We start from the raw sequence: 17,400 nt of genomic DNA, 5'->3' as shown, positions 1-17,400 counted from the left end.
GCAATGCCACCCGGAGAAGAGGGAGGTGAGTGGAAGCGGAGCCAGCTCTAGGCGTGGAGGCATTTGAAATCCTCCTCTGCTCTGAACGCTGCCTGGGAGCCTCTCCTGCTGTCACATGATGAGTGACATCACTGGTTGCTAGACGCCATTCGGCAGCTAATACTAGCAACCAGTGTGGCGGCGGCAGGCCAGGCAGTAGAGGCCCAACAGAGAGAGGAGGAGGATCATACTGGACAGTGATACACTCGGGGCTAACAATTATAATGATTCCACATGAGACCCGGGGCTTTTTGGGGGCCCACTCGGGGCTATAGCCCTGGTCAGCCCCCACCTCTCGACGCCACTGCCACACACGGCTAATGTGTAAGGTAAAGTCTACAGGCCTGAAAAGATCAGTTTTTAAATGGATAGAAAACTGTCTAAAAACAGAATTCAGAGAGTATTGGTTAATGATTCTTACTCTAAATGGTCTAAGATTATTATTGGGGAACCCCAGGGTTGGGTCCCTTACTTTTTAATATATTCATAAATGATATAGGGTCTGGGATTGAAAGTATAATTTCAGTCTTTGCAGATGACACAAAGCTATGCAGTGGAATAACATCCTTACAGGATGTCTCCAACTTAAAAGGTGGCATCAATGCACTGTTTCAAGTGGGCAACTATGTGGCAAATGAGGTTTAATGTTGATAAATATAAATTTATACCCTTAAAGGCCAAGACTATGCATGCATCATACATACTAGGGGGGTATAACTGGGGGACTCCATAGTGGAGAAGGATCTGGGGGTTTGGGGTTTGGGGTGAATCATAAGCTTAATAATAGCATGCAATGCCAAGCTGCTTTCTTGTGTTAAAAGAGGCATGGACTCCAGAGAGAGAGATATCACTTTGCCCCACTACAGATCATTAGTAAGACCTCATCTAGAAAATGCAGTTTAGTTTTGGGCACCAGTTCTCAAATAGGATATCGGGGAACTGGAGAAAGTGCAGAAAAGGGTAACCAAACTGATTAGAGGCATTGAGGAGCTCAACAATGAGGAAAGATGAGAGGAACTGAATATATTCTGTCTTGAGAAGAGGAAATTAAGGGGGGGGGGGGATATGATCAACATGTATAAACACATAAGTGGTCTATATAGTGAACTTGGCGTCGTTATTCACTTTAAGGTCATGAAAGAGGACAAAGGGGCACTCTTTACGTCTAGAGGAAAAGAGATTTCATTTCCAAATATGGAAAGGTTTCTTCACAGTGAAAATGTGGAATAGACTCCCTCCAAAACTGGTTCTGGCCAGCCCAGTAGATTGCTTTCAAAAAGGCCTGGATTCTTTCCTAAATGTACATATCATAACTGGGTACTAACATTTATAGGTAAAGTTGATCCAGGGAATATCCGATAGTCTCTTGGGGGATCAGGAAGGAGTTTTTTCCCCTGCTGTAGCAAATTGGATCATGCTTTGCTGGGGTTTTTAGCCTTCCTCTGGATCAACTGCGGATATAGGATTGTTTATATGGGATTGTATGATTTTTTTTTTTTTTTTGTTGGTTGAACCAAATGGACTTGTGTCTTTTTTTGACCTGACTAATTATTTAATTATGTTCTTTACTTTCTTATGTTGTAAATTATAATTCAAAATAATTGCCATATTGAATTTATCATTGTCCCCATCTTTTATTTTTTTCTTCAATAACTCACTCCATGGCATGTGTTGCACAGTTATATTTGCTCCTCTATGAATTTTTTTTGTTCATCCCTTAACTTTAAACATTTCTCCTATATACTGCGCTTGATGTTTAAAATCTCTACTCTCATTAATTGGCCCTTGGGTATATTTACTGTATAAGCCATGGGTCATAATAAAAGCTGTCATTTGGAATATAACTATTCCTATTTTTCAATTTAAAGTGCGTTTTAGTAATTAATTGCTTTTATTCCACATTTATATCCAAATCCAAGATATGTTCTTTTCATTCACTTTCCATGTAATGACCATTCAGGGATGAGTTAGGACCTCTGGTGTATTTTTTTTTTGCTGTCCCCATAGTGGAGATTCTGCCATATTAACTGCCTTGATGATAGCTGTCACAAGAACCAAAAGTTAAGGGGATCTCCCCAAAAGAGACAGAGACAGCTCAAAAGGGACAGAGACAGCTAAAAAAAAAAACAAGTTGTCAAGTTTTGATGCCTGTTTCTCTGTTGCACACACTTTCTTTCACCTTGTCCTGTTTACAGGTTTCACTGGAAAAGGAAGTGATGGGAAATCATTGCCGCTGAGACATAACAATTGAAAACCAAATGTGATTCTAACTCTTTCTCACTCTATTATAAATTTTAAAAACTTTTTTGTTTGGAGTTGCTCTTTTAGGACCCATAACGTTGCTGTATCTTGTTAGTAAGAATCAATGTTTTGGCTGCTAAACTTACTTTGCATTATTTATAACGTTCCCTCCAGCAAGTCCACAGACCATGAGACGTTTACATTTTCCAGCGCCACTTAAAGTTGTTAGATTTTTTTTAGCACCTACTAGATATTCCAAAGCTAAAATTATATATCTTTACCCAATGCAGCATTCCATTTACCGTATAATACTTGTAGTGAACATGTAAAACACAAACTTATTTTATCTTTTACAAATACAAATAAATAAATTCCCTTTCTATCCAATAATTTCCAATAAATTAAGTGAAAACAAATATCTTTTAAGTCACCAAGTGGCCTGTTGCCTTCCTTGTTTACAGAAGATTATGTGTTAATTAATATTTGTTTGATAGTGCATTGTTTCTTTTTATACTATTGAGGATTATTGCAAAATGTTGTATTTGATGTTTGTGTTTCTTTTTAGGTGTTTGCTCGTCGTGCTCTCAGTAAGATAAGTGAGCTTAGTCAGCTTGAAAACATGAGTGATTCTTCCTACAATGAAGGCGCAAAGAAAGCTTTTAAAGAGTCCACTCTTAAGGTAAACAAGCATTTTGTGCGGCCTAAGAAGTATTGCATTAACTGGTTCAAAGGCATGAGTTACAATCTCAATAAGATATTCACATACACGTGAGTCATGTAATGCATTTTGTAATACTTGCTGTGGGGCTTCTTATATATATTTCTATAATCTTGTACTGAAATTTGCTGTTCCTGTTTTTCTTGCATGGAAAGGAGTGTCTGCCATATTCACATCTCAGTTTTTAAGCACTACTTCAGGGCTAGGACCTGTATATAAATGTTTGTAGTATAAGGTTCAGTTATATAAATGACAAGCTTCCTAATGAAAAAAAAGCTTATAATTATATTTGTGAATAAATGTTTAAATCAATACTGAAAAGATGTTTCGAGTGGTTAATTTCCCACAAGAATCAAACTTCAACAAAGAAAAAAAATGGCAGATGTTGCTGGTAAACCTCTTTTAGCCTTAATTGGAGGATATTATTGAGCTGTAGGCTACAAAGCTGGAGTTTAAATCAATGAAATGTATCTGAGTTGCCTGTGTCCCAAATCACTATTCACCCCCTAGGTGATGATAGGACACTTAAAGGATTTTTCATTTATTATTTTGAGAAGAAAAAGGAAGCCCCCCCCCAATCTTCTTTCATAAGCAGCATTAAGACTCTGGTCTCTGAGCTTCCTGTTTTAATTGTATAAAATATGAACGGTCTGTGTTGCCATGTAGCAACTAATCATACTGAATTTCACCAAAAAAAAAAAGACAATTGGAGAATAAGAAGATAAGTTGATTAAGTATCATGAAGCTTAATGCGGTATTAAACCCAAAACATGTTTTTTTTCCTTATTTTCCCCTGTTGATTTTGCCAGTAAGTCTGTTTTTTTGTCAGCTTCCTATAACAGACCAAACTGTCTAGGTGAAGCGGCAGTTAGAGAGTTGAGAAAAAAAACATTTAACACTGACAGGGGTGTTACAATTGTCATATTTCAGATCCCCCCAGTTGTACTCCCCCCTAGTATGTATGATGTATGCATATTCTTAGCCCTCAAGTGCATAACTGAACAGTTATCAACATTAACCGCTTCCGGTCCGCGCTATAGCCGAAGTACGGCTACAGCGCGGACTTGAATTTCCGGGAGGCCGTCTTTAAACGGACTCCCAGTAACAGGCTCCCCGCGCGCTCCCGCGAGCGCGCATCGGGGAAAATCTGTGATGGCCGTGTCCCTTGGACACTGCCAATCACAGATCGTGGTAAATGGCCAATCACAGTGGCGATTTACCACGTGATCGGACCGTGCAATGAGAGATGATCTCATATGTAAACATATGAGATCTTCTCTCATCGCCAGCTCTCTTCCTCACACGGAGACTGCAGTGTGAGGAAGAGGAGATCCCGAACACCGGTAAGGGAACACACAGGAATGTAATCAGGGCACTGATCACCAGTGCCCTGATTACAGAAGAGGGGAATAAAATGCCACAACTGCCCACAGTGCCCGCTATCAGTGCCCACAGTCAGTGCCCATAGTGCTGCCAGTCAGTGCCCATCAGTGCCTGCTCATCTAGGCATGGATGGGCACTGACTAGTAGCACTATGGGCACTGAGTGTGGGCACTGATGGTGCTGGCCATCAGTGCTGATCAGTGCCTCCCGTCAGTATCCATCAGTGCCACCCATCAGTGTCACCCATCAGTGCCCATCAGTGCCACCTCTCAGTGCCCATAAGTGCCACCTCTCAGTGGCCATCAGTGCTGCCTCTCAGTGCCCATCAGTGCCGCCTCTCAGTTCCCAGCAGTGCCACCTCTCAGTGCCCAGCAGTGCCGCCTATCAGTGCCACCTATCAGTGCTCATCAGTGTGGCATATTAGTACCTCCTCATCAGTGCCCATCAGTGCCAACTCATCAGTGCCCATACGTGCCACCTCACCAGTGCCCATAAGTGCCACCTCATCAGTGCCCATCAGTGCAGCCTATCAGTGCCCATCAGTGCTGCCTCATCAGCGCACATCAGTGAAGGAGAAAAATGTATTTATTTTCAAAATTTACTCACAGAAAATAAGAAAAACTTTTTTTTTTTCAAAATTTTCTGCCTTTTTTCTTTTTTTTTGTAAGAAATAAAAAACCCAGGGGTGATTAAATACCACCAAAAGAAAGCTCTATTTGTGTGAAAAAAATGATAAAAATTTCATATGGGTACAGTGTAGCATGACCGCGCAATTGTCATTCAAATCGTGACAGCGCTGAAAGCTGAAAATTGGCCTGGGCAGGAAGGGGGCATAAGTGCCCAGTAGGGAAGTGGTTAAACCTCATTTGCCACATAGTTGCACAATGAAACAGTGCATTGAGGTCAGATTGTAAGTTGGAGATATCCTGTAAGGAAGTTATTCCACTGCATAGCTTGGTGTCATCTGCAAAGACTGAAATTGTACTTAATCCCAGACCCTATATCATTTATAAAGATATTAAAAAGTAAGAACCCCTACACTGAACATTGGGTTACACCACTGATAACCTTAGACCATCTTTTAGCCAGTTTTCTATCCATTTACGAACTGATCTTTGCAAGCCTGTAGACTTTACCTTACACATTAGCCGTGTGTGGGGAACTGTGTCAAACACTTTTGCAAAATCCAAGAATACCACGTCCAAGGCCACCCCTCTGTCCAAGATTTTACTTACCTCCTCATAAAAAGAAGTCCAGTTTGTTTGACAATTTTTGTCTTTCATGAATCTATGCTGTCTGTTACTTAAAATATATTTTTCTAGCAAGAACTCATCTATGTGGTCTTTTATTAAACTCTCCAGTATCTTCCCGACTATAGAAGGTAAACTAACAGGTCTATAGTTACTTGGTAAAGACTTTGATCCCTTTTAAATCATAGGCACCACATTGGCCCTGTCAGAATACAATAATTACTGCTGGCGGCTATAGTCAATAGACCGACTTCTGTACAACCAGCCTGCCCATAGATGAATCGAAAATTCATCCAGTTCCTGCTGAACCGTCTGAATTTTGATCCGTCTATGGCCAGCTTAACTTGTAAAAATGAATAGCAGCAGGAATCTGCACCCTTTGATGCTATATATTTTATAAATACATGTTGGCAAATATGTAACATTTCACAAAATAATAGAGAAGATTATATGCAAGAGGTTTGGGGAAATAACTGAGAGCAGCCTCGTAAATTATTTTGCTGTGTTAGTAATTGTTTGCTGGAATATCTAATTAATACTTTTCTTTCTTGATTAAAAAGGTATAAACAACAATTTTCCATCTTCTAAACCATTAGAACAAACAAAATATGTAATCTCTCTTATTGAAGTTGTATAATTAATCATGAAAAAACACAAATAAGAGTTTAAAAAAATCTATGTTTTGTATTTTGTGATAATCATTTCTCATATTAAATAGCTGCATGGTTTACCACTAAAACAAATTCCCAAATCTATTTCCTTAAAACACCCTTATTACGGATGCATGGTACCCAGCAGGGTGAAGGTTTAGACTCAGCTGCAATTGACTAAGTTGCAGTATCACTTGTGACATTTATTCAGGAATTGGGATATGTATTGCTTCCCTGGGGGTGATAATGAGCCCTTCCCGTGGTCAGAAGTAATCTTTATGCATTTAAAAATACCGATAATGGTTATCGGCCTAGAACGTCGTGGCAGTTCCCAGTATAAGAGCGATGCACTTGAGGACAGGCAGATGCTGTATGACCACTTGCTGTCGGTGACTCCTCTGCTTATTTGTGGGCAGCCTACTCTAAATACGTGACAGGCTTATCTTGAAATTTGAAAGTATATTATAAATATGATCTAACACATGGCATATATATATATATATATATATATATATATATACACACAAGTAAATTCATATATAATAACCAAATAAATGTTTTTTATCAGATGGCAGTGATGATCTTCAAAAGAGCTGTGTTTGAGTCCAGAAGAAAACCAAAAGAAATTCTTCGCCCAAAGTTGAAGAACAATCTAAAGGATGCAGAAAAGGTACATCTGGCATATATCTAGCATTACAGAACTGTACTTATTATCTTGCACTCATGAGCCAATAGCTAATTCAGCAGGGTAAAGGGGGCTAACACCAAAACCACATCCTGCTACTAGCCTATGTATGGTGCTTGCTCCATTCATTCTACGTTTGGCCTGTGACTGTGTTGGCACCCAATTATCCACAGGTGTATAGGCCCAGACACAGGAGTGAAAGGGGCCAATGGCAATCAGTAGGAGCTGGGCAGTCTTACTTTTTTTTTTTGGGGGGTGGGGGCTAGAAACTTTGTGAAATATTAGTTTAATTAACATTAACGTGTAATTAAACCTCTCTATTTGCTTACTATTTTAATGGAACATGGAAGAAAATCCCAACTGTTTGGTTGTCCCCAGAGCAGTGATAATCGGGAAATAACAACCAGGGATTCCCTAAATTTGGAGGGAATTCCTCTCACTTTCAGTTGTGGTTATGGGGCAGGACGTGAAGGAAAACCTCCCCAATGGGACAAAGATGGCAAAGGAATATAACAGGGGTTATAACCCACTTAAAGCCTGGTAGACACTGTGGATTTTTTTTGTTCAATCCATCGGGTTAAAAGAGAAAAAAGGTCTGGACGGAGCAGCTGTACTAACAATCCAACGTTAGTACAGCGATCTGCTGAGCCTTAAGGTTTTGTGTTCTGATAGGGGGATGCCCTCCCCCCCGCCAGAACACTCTGGTCAGCGCTATCTGCCATTAACAGGGACCGCTGATCGGGAGCCGGGTGGCTTCTGGTATTCCAGCATGCACATCTGACTGAAGCCGAAGGATAACATTGGTAGTAAGAGATTCCTGCTGGCCATGTATATATGAAGTTCTGAACTGTCAAAAGATTGTTAAAGCTGAGCTCCACCAAAAGGGGAATAATCACAAACCAGGCGCTCCTGGGATGCCTGTAGGATGGAGGGATAGACTTAAGCCTGTGAGGCTCCCCAGCAGTTGTTCTGCTGTTAGCAACTAATGGCTCAGTAAAGAGATTCGCACCCAGGGCAGCCATAGGAAAAAATCCAATCCAGAAGTCAAGGCAATAATCACAAATCTGGTGCTCCTGGGGTGCCTTTAGGGTGGAGGGATAGAAGTAAGCCTGTGAGGCTCCCCAGTGGTTTTTCTGCTGCTAGCCAACAAGCATAGGAAGGGTGCTGATATGGACAAAAGTACAAGAGGAAGGCAGTGCATGAACCACACCGGGATGCAATGGATAAGGAAGTCAGGTGAACATCCAGTATAGAAAGGGTTAACAGTTTATTGGTATTGATAACCGAAAAACAAAGTACATAAAATGCTTACATCCCCCTGGGCTGGAGTGGACAAGGGCACCTGGCAGCAAGCAACACGAGTGCGAGGTCAGTCTCCCAGGACTGCTGAGCAGTGTGTGCACAAAGCCGGAAACCAGCCTGCGCGAGGATGAAAGGACTCTGCTGTAGTTCCGTAGCGGTGACATCAGCCGGACAGGCGCCACTTGCGGGGAAATACCAGGAACCAGGGTGGAACACAAGCTATATGGTTGCCATGACTACATGTTTCGCGCTGTGATAAAGCGCACTGCTTGGGAGACTGACCTCCTCGCACTCGTGTTGCTTGCTGCCAGGTGCCCTTGTCCACTCCAGCCCAGGGGGATGTAAGCATTTTATGTACTTTGTTTTTCGGTTATCAATACCAATAAACTGTTAACCCTTTCTATACTGGATGTTCACCTGACTTCCTTATCCATTGCATCCCGGTGTGGTTCATGAGCTGCCTTCCTCATGTACTTTTGTCCACCAAAAAGGGGAAGCTCCGCCTATTTTTTGGGGGGGAGGGGGGAGCGGGTGCCTGGTTTTGACAGGTACCCGCTCCCAGTTCCTGCTAAGATCGCCGCACGGCAATCTGCATCATGTCTGGCCCCTACGCCTTCCCTTTGCTTCCTTCTGGGACCTGAGTGTGTCCCAAAAGATGATGGGACCATTCAGAAAGTGCAGTGCGACTTGCACATGCGCAGTAGGAAACCGGCTGTAAAGCCTGAAGGCTTCACTGCCAGTTTCCCTTATTTGCAATGCCGGCGCCTTCACTCGAAGCTGATAGATGAATTGGGTTGGGGTGCAGAACATCACGGGATCCTTGGACAGGTAACTGTCCTTATATTACAAGTTAAAAGCTACAGTATTTGTAGCTGCTGATTTTTATTTTTTTTGTGCAGGCTGGAACTCCACTTTAAGTGATCAAAATGTGCACACTTGGAACTCCACCATTTTGTGTCTATGGTCAACTTCATTGTAAAACCTTTTTTTTGCAATTGTTTGCTCAGTAATGAAAGAAGTATCTCCATATAATTTTAGGCAATCGCCTTTCCAAGCAACAGCGGAATAACAAATAATTCATGTGATCTGGATGTGTTTTGTCTGCGAGTGCTGTGTCTCTAATGTTGATTATTTCATAACAGTAAAGGTTGTTATCCATAATTATGTCTAATTGGCAGAATTGTTTCCAGAAGGCAAGTGTTGCTTGTTTTTTTTTAATTATTTTATTATACCCAAAACATTTCCAAATACAACTACTATGAAGATTTGCATGATTGTTTTTTTTATGTGTTTTAATATGAAATTTGCCCGGCGGCATGATATGTGTTAAATATCTAACATTTAAAGGACTTTGATGTATTTATGTACGATTCAATCTAACTCTTTTATGTTTTTTCAGCAAACATGATAACAGCAGGTACTGTTAGAATGAAGCATAAGGGAAATGGGTTATTTATCTTTCTACCCTTGCTGATTGGTTTTTAAATTCGGCTGATTCTAACTTATTTTGGCTGCTGTTTAGTGTGACTGTACCACAGACATATGACAGGCCACCCCTACTGTACTAAACAAATCCATGGAACCAGTCTACATTACCTCTAATTTTATTGCTTCTGTGTGCATATATATATATATATATATATATATATATATAGAGAGAGAAAAAAAAATAAAATCCCAACCTAACTACAATGCCCCCCTCCTGCTAGATGCTGTGCTAGAACAGAGTAAGGGTCCTTTCACACGGGCGCAACCGCCGACGGAGTCTGTTATGCTCAGCGGGGGATCGATCCGCCGGTTCCCACTGAGCAGGCTTATGACCGCTCCGTCTCCCCTCTGTGTGCGGAGATGGAGCTGTCAGATCCCTGCTGTTCTCTATGGGGAGATCGGATGAGAACAGACCGCCCATCCGATCCGAAAATAGGGTTTCCATCCGTCTGGATTTCACGGACAGGACCGGATCGGAGAGCAGCGGGTGTCAGCGGAGATGTCACCGCTGACATCCGCTGCCCCATAGGGATGCATGGAGCATCCAATCACGTCCGCCTGAAAAACTGACAGGCGGATCGGATCGGATCGCCCATGTGAAAGGACCCTAAGTGTGTTTTGGCAGTGAGTAGTAGGAGAGGCAGTAGACTGAGTGTGCTCGGTGCTCCCCCACCTGGGCAGGGTCAAGGCACAGGATAATATATAATATAATATAATATAATATAATTTAATGTATTACTATGAAAGTAGAGGCACTTGATGTTATGCTCAAGTGAATTTTCCATTCTATTTTTTGCTATCATAGCAGAAGAAATAGCACACAGTTTAATGCTAGTCTTCCCACTAATGACTTTTCCATCTATTCAAACACTACTCCGGTCAAATCCCTGGCAGAGTAAAGGGAAGTGTTTTTTGTCAACCAGATTAGGATTTTATGCCTAATTGACAAACTGGGAATTATTTACATTACCTCTTATACATACAGTAGCTTCAACAGTATAGGTAATGTTCCTTCTAAACATCAGTCTGATAAAAAAGTAAAGCCAGCTTGCCTGCATGTTGGTCATATAATATAACAGCTGTTTGGAGGCAGATAAAGGATGAGTGCATTAATGTATCACTTTGGGGGGACCATAAGGCAAGTTGTTTATGGCATGGCTAAATATCTTGAGCAGTAGAAAGACAGCGAAGAACTGCCCAGCTTGTTGCATCATGTAGCCTTGGTTACTGTGCTGTAGATCGGTTCTCCTTATCTATAGCATGTAGTTGGGATATTGGGGGGGGCGGGGGGCAAGATCTGTGACATATTGGCTGACAGTGAACAATGTCCACATGTTCTTCAAAATAAGACATGTAAAAAAAAAAAAAAACTTTGAAAGAGGATGAAGAAAACGGAATTTTTGTAAAATCTTACCTGTAAAATTCCTTTCTCTGAGTCCTCCGACAGTCGCCGCCTCTTCATATTCGTCACATATGGGGTATTAGACTTTGCTCCGAAGGAGTAGCTAGGCAACAGAATATGTTAACAATAAAGCTTTTAACATATCCCACCCTCAAGGGGTGGTCCCCTCAGTCAATACCCTCCTACTTCCTGCAACCATATCTCAGTTTCAGTGGAATAGCAGTAGAGTATACAACCAAACCCCAAAAGAGGGGCGGGGGCGGCGACTGTCGGAGGACTCAGAGAAAGGAATTTTACAGGTAAGATTTTACAAAAATTCCGTTTTCTCTTACGTCCTCCGACAGTCGCCGCCTCTTCATATTCGTCACATATGGGGACGTCCCAAAGCAGTGCAAACATGAGGGGTGGGAAACGCATCCGCGCCGAAAGGCAACGCAGTCTCCGCATCAAAGAAAGGAACCTTACCAAAGGAAGGAAACCAGCTGGGCTACAGGAAAAACAAGTGCTCAACAGGAGCAACAACCCAGGAAAACACAAATAACCAGGGGATAAAAAACTTATCCCAACAGCCAGAGGTCCCCAACAAGGGACCCTAGGGAATTGCCGCACTAAGAACCTTGCGGCCAAAGGAAGCATCCGCCGATGCCTGAACATCTACTTTGTAGAATTTTGTGAAAGTATGCACGGTCGACCAGGTCGCCGCCTTACACACCTGGGCTACAGAAGCCCCATGACGACAGGCCCAAGACGTACTCAAAGATCTAGTAGAGTGCGCCTTCACAGGCACAGGGGGAACCTTCCCCTGCAAAGCATAGGCCTGTTCAATGGTCTGCCTGATCCATTTGGCGATGGTAGAGGCCGACGCCGCCATGCCCTTCCGAGGACCCTCTGGAAGAACAAACAAGGAGTCCGTCTTTCGAAAAGACTCAGTCGATTTAAGGTAAACCCTTATCGCCCGAACAACATCCAAAGAATGTAATCTCACCTCCTTTGGATGTTTAGGCTTCGCGCACAGCGAAGGCAAGACAATATCCTCATTAAGATGGAATTCCGAAACTCGCTTCGGAAGAAAAGAAGGATTAGGTCGCAAGACCACCTTATCCAAATGAACAACCAGATACGGAGACTTGCAGGACAAAGCCGCCAGCTCCGACACTCTGCGAGCCGAAGTGATCGCAACCAAAAAGGCGACCTTTTTGGACAACATAGACAACGAGATCTCCCTGATCTGTTCAAAAGGAGCACGTTGTAACACAGATAGAACGAGACTCAAGTCCCAAGGGGGCAGAGGATCCCTCCTAGGAGGAACCAGATGCCGCACTCCCTGAACAAAAGTGCCAACCAAGGAGTTGGAAGCCACGGGACGTTGAAACAGAACGGCCAGCGCAGACACCTGACCCTTTATCGTAGCCAGCGCCAAACGCTGATCGACACCCGTTTGAAGGAAGGACAGCACTCGGGAAACCGAGTACGTGCGGGGTGAAAACCCCCTGGACTCACACCAAGCAAAATAGGCCTTCCAAGTACGGTAATAAACCTTCCCCGAGGAAGACTTCCTCGCGTTGATCAAGGTATGAACGACCTCTGGGGAGAGACCCTTCTCCTTCAGGACCTCGGTCTCAACAGCCAGGCCGTCAAAGCCAGCAACTGTAAAGCAGGATGGTATATCGGTCCTTGAGACAGGAGATCGTCTCGAAGAGGCAGACGCCAGGGGGCGTCGACCGCCAGATTCACGAGGTCTGCGTACCAGGACCGGCGAGGCCAGTCCGGTGCCACAAGAATCACCATGCTGCGTTCCGAGTGTAACCTGCGAAGGAACCTGGACAGCAACTGAATCGGTGGAAACGCGTACATCAGCCTGTACTGATGCCACGGGGCCACTAACGCGTCCGACGCGTCTGCCCGAGGGTCGCACGTCCTTGCCACGAACCTTCTCACCTTGTTGTTGAGACGAGACGCAAACAGGTCCACATCTGGAAGACCCCACTTCGCGCACAACATCTGGAAGACAGCCGGGTGGAGAGACCATTCCCCCTGATCCAGGGTCTGGCGACTCAGATAGTCCGCCTGCCAGTTCTCCACCCCCGGGATGTGCACCGCCGTTATCGCCGGGACATGAGTCTCGGCCCAAGACAGAATGTCGGCCACTTCTCGAGCCGCTCGGGCACTCCTGGTGCCCCCTTGGTGGTTGATGTAGGCCACCGCCGTGGCATTGTCCGTCTGCACCCGAACCGGGCAGCCCTGCAGCCGGTCTGTCCAGCGATGAAGACAGAGATTTATCGCACGCAATTCCAGAATGTTGATTGGAAGGGAGGACTCCCCCTCCGACCAAGTCCCCTGGGCTGACAGAACGCCCAGAACACCACCCCAGCCCGACAGGCTGGCATCCGTGGTGATTACCGTCCACGAGATAGGACGAAACGACTTGCCCCCGGACACCATCGGGGACTGGAGCCACCACAGAAGGTCTCTTCTGGTGCGATGACTCAACGAGATTTGAAGATCCAGAGATTGAGGTCGCCCGTCCCACATGGACAGGATCTCCGCTTGGAGACCCCGCGTGTGAAACTGGGTGAAGGGAATCGCCTCGAAGGCCGAGACCATCAATCCCAGACATCTCATGCACGTCCGCAGAGACGAGTGCGGAACGTCCCTGAGGGACCTGACTTCCTCCTGAAGAGTTCTGAGTTTGTCTTCCGGCAGGAAGACCTTCGCCTGCACCGAGTCCAGAATCATTCCCAGGTAGGGAAGACGAACCGACGGACTCAGTGTCGACTTTGGAAAATTTATCGTCCAACCAAACTCCTGCAGAGTTTGCATCGTGACAGACAGGTCCTTCTCCAGACCCTGGCTGGTCGCAGACCGAACCAGAATGTCGTCCAGATACCCCAGGACAGAAATGCCCTGGGCCCTCAATAATGCCAGAACCGGTGCAAGCACCTTGGTGAAGACCCGCGGAGCAGAGGCGAGACCAAAAGGCAATGCCACGAAACTGGTAGTGATCCTCCGCAATGGCAAATCGAAGGTACCTCTGGTGACCCTCGAAAATGGGGATGTGAAGATACGCATCCTTCAAATCGATGGAGGCCATGAATTCCCCCGGAACCAGGGCAGCCACCACCGACCGCAGGGATTCCATGCGGAACTTGCGAACCCGCACAGAGCGGTTCAGAGCCTTCAAGTCCAGAATTGGACGAACCTTGTCCTCCTTTCTGGGCACGGTGAACAGATTGGAATAAAACCCCCGAAATCTGTCCCGATGAGGCACCGGAACTACCACTCCCTGAGCCCTCAGGTCCCGCACCGCCAGGTGCAGGTTCCGTAAACGCTCTGGAGACAGTTGAAGATTTGAGGGAAAAAATCTGCTCTCCGGCCAAGAGAGAAACTCGATCTTGTAACCAGATCGAACGATCTCCTGAACCCATCTGTCCCGCACGCGGGCCAACCAGGGCCGAAGAAAACCGAGCAAGCGTATCCCCACCCCAAAACTGGGTGAGGGCGCCCCTTCAGGCCGCACTGTTATGAGCTGCGGATCCGGATTGACCGGACTTCTGTTTTCCAGACCAGGGCTTCTTCTGAGAGCCTTGACCTTTGAACGGTTTGCCCTTGTAGTGCGACCGAAAGGCACGAAAGGACCCCTGAGGAGGCCGAAAATTAGCATGCTTCTTCCCAGAAGCCCCCTTAGCCTTGGGGAAATGGGGCAAGAGAGTGCTATTACCTCCGGTGATCCCCTTAATCAACACATCCAAGGACTCCCCAAAAAGGCGAGACCCATCATAAGGCAGATTGGCTAAGGTCTAACGTGAAGACTGGTCCACCGACCAACATTTCAACCAAACCAGGCGGCGAGACAACACCGCCACGCTGTGCACACGTGCAGCCAACGGGACTAGGTCCAAGTCCGCATCACACAGATACATGACACCCTGGTGGATTTGATCCACCATATCCAGGGTCGCCGGCGAGGCCGAATCGGCCACTAGGACGCGCCTAAGCATCTGCGTCCAACTTGCGACCGCCTGGGCCGCCATGAGAGAGGCAAACAGAGCCTTAAGCATAGAACCCATCACAGAATAAGTATGACGGGCAAGAGACTCCAATCTCCTATCCGTGGCAACACGGAACACAGGGGAATCCTCTGCAGGAATCGCAGTGGATTTGTTTAAAACCGCAATTGCGTGATCCACTGGGGGTGGCACACACCACCTTTCATCAGTGGAAGGCGAGAAAGGATAACGCAGCTTGAACCTACTTGGTACAGCAAAAGGTTTGCGCAGATTGCGCCATTGTTCCTTAACAGCGCGCTGAAAATCATCATTGCAGGGAAAAACCTGCGGCGTCCTGCGTTTTCTCTGCGTCCCATAAGCCGCCAAGGCAGTGGGGGGGCACACTTCATCCTGCAAACGCAGCGTTTGTTTTATGGAAGCAATCAATTCATCCATGATTGCAAGCTCTTCAGGCGAGCCAGGGGGAGAATTATCAACCCCTTCAACTTCAGCCTCCACCTCGGACCCCACTAGATCCAGGGAGGAGCGGGACCCCGATAAGGAGGCCCCCGCCATAACAGCCCCATCACCTTCACCCTCAGAATCAGAGGAAAGAGAAACTCTGGGTCTTTTAGTAGATTGAGCAGCCACCAGCATCTGCACCTGAGCAGCAAGGCCAGCCACAATAGTGGCTAAATCCCCCCCTGGGGGGGAAACAGCGGTCCCCTGGCTTTCCACCAAGGCGGTAGGAAATTTGCCCTCCTGAGAATCCATTGCCCCTATTACAAATGCCGGATAATAAAGGGTTAACTGCCCCTTTAACAAGCGCGGCGAGCGCAGCCCACCGCACCACACACAAGCACAATGAGACCCCCACAGGGACAATAAAACTGACACAGGCAATGGATAAGAAGGATATAACCTGAGGAGACCCTCGCCGCTGCTGCTGCCTCGATCGGTGTTCCTGGAGAAGAGGAAGTGATGCTGCCAGGGCGCTCTATGAAAGCCTATGGGAGGCTACAAGAAAATGGCCGCCATGCATGTAGAACATGCGGCCGGAGCGAGTGTAGGCAAAATGGCGCCGTTTGGCGCCGAAACCGCCGCTCCACAGCACAGTAATGCACACATGTCATCCATGTATAAAAAAAAAACATGTCAGATCGCCGCAGCGATCGCTGTATAGTGCCCAAACATGCCCAAAACATGCCCCACAGCACACAGCTTCTCACACTGACAAGGCTGACACACACAGTGTCACACAGCTCCCCCCCCCCCTTGCAGCCCACAGCATGCAGCCGAGTGATAGGGAGACAAACAGTGTGAACAGAGGCAGGTTACACAGTCCCAGACTGACACCCCCCCAGACAGACAGGTCCCCACATAGATACAATTACCTCACAATGGCGTGGGGGACCCGCACAGGCGAACAAGCCGCTGCACATGAGGCAGGGAGAGTCGCATACAAGACGCACAGAATGAGGGTTAAGAAACCGCACAGCGTCCAGTGAGGTAGCCACCTCACCAATCATCCCTGCACCGAACAGGGATGGGTCGTTCACTGTGCCAGGAGCGTTACCTGGCTGAACGCTCGATGGCGGGCTGGGAAGCCACTGACCCACGACCTGCGACCAGGGGGATCAGCCCGAGACCCAGCCCGCATGATCCTCTTCATCCGAAGAACTAACTAACGCTGACAAAAAGAACAGCTAAGTAAAGGTAGAGAGAAAACTCAAACAAAAAATCAAAAAAGAAGAAAGAGTCTGGGGCACAAAGCCCCAGCACAGAGAGAGCCAGCCACTCCTGACAAGCTAGACATTGAAACTGAGATATGGTTGCAGGAAGTAGGAGGGTATTGACTGAGGGGACCACCCCTTGAGGGTGGGATATGTTAAAAGCTTTAATGTTAACATATTCTGTTGCCTAGCTACTCCTTCGGAGCAAAGTCTAATACCCCATATGTGACGAATATGAAGAGGCGGCGACTGTCGGAGGACGTAAGAGAAACAAATATTCATTCTCCATGGTACATTCAAGCATCACACTTGTTGCAAAACCCAACATATGGTATTTACCAAAAACTCATTAAGATCTCTTATAACATAGGCTGGAGAAAAAAAAAAGCATGGCACCAGTCAAAGTTAAGACATGTAAAAAAAAAAAAACCTTTGAAATAAGATGAAGAGACAAATACTCATTCTTCATGGTACATTTAAGCATCGTGTTTGTTGCAAAACCCAACATAAGGTATTTACCAAA

General features: G+C 45.7%; 1 protein-coding gene across 1 annotated transcript in view; it reads left to right on the top strand.

Annotated features, from left to right (window-relative positions):
- The window catches only part of CFAP54 (cilia and flagella associated protein 54), a 616,124-nt gene that overhangs the window by 93,596 nt on the left and 505,128 nt on the right, over positions 1–17,400 (top strand). The window contains exons 7-8 of the mRNA XM_082253561.1: positions 2,846–2,959; positions 6,850–6,951. Coding sequence (XP_082109687.1) covers positions 2,846–2,959; positions 6,850–6,951 — 216 coding nt within the window. The remainder of the gene's footprint in view (positions 1–2,845; positions 2,960–6,849; positions 6,952–17,400) is intronic.

This window comes from Pelophylax lessonae (genome assembly GCF_965119305.1).
Source record: "Pelophylax lessonae genome assembly, chromosome: 4".
NCBI lineage: Eukaryota > Metazoa > Chordata > Amphibia > Anura > Ranidae > Pelophylax > Pelophylax lessonae.
This window is presented reverse-complemented; position numbering and strand designations above follow the sequence as displayed.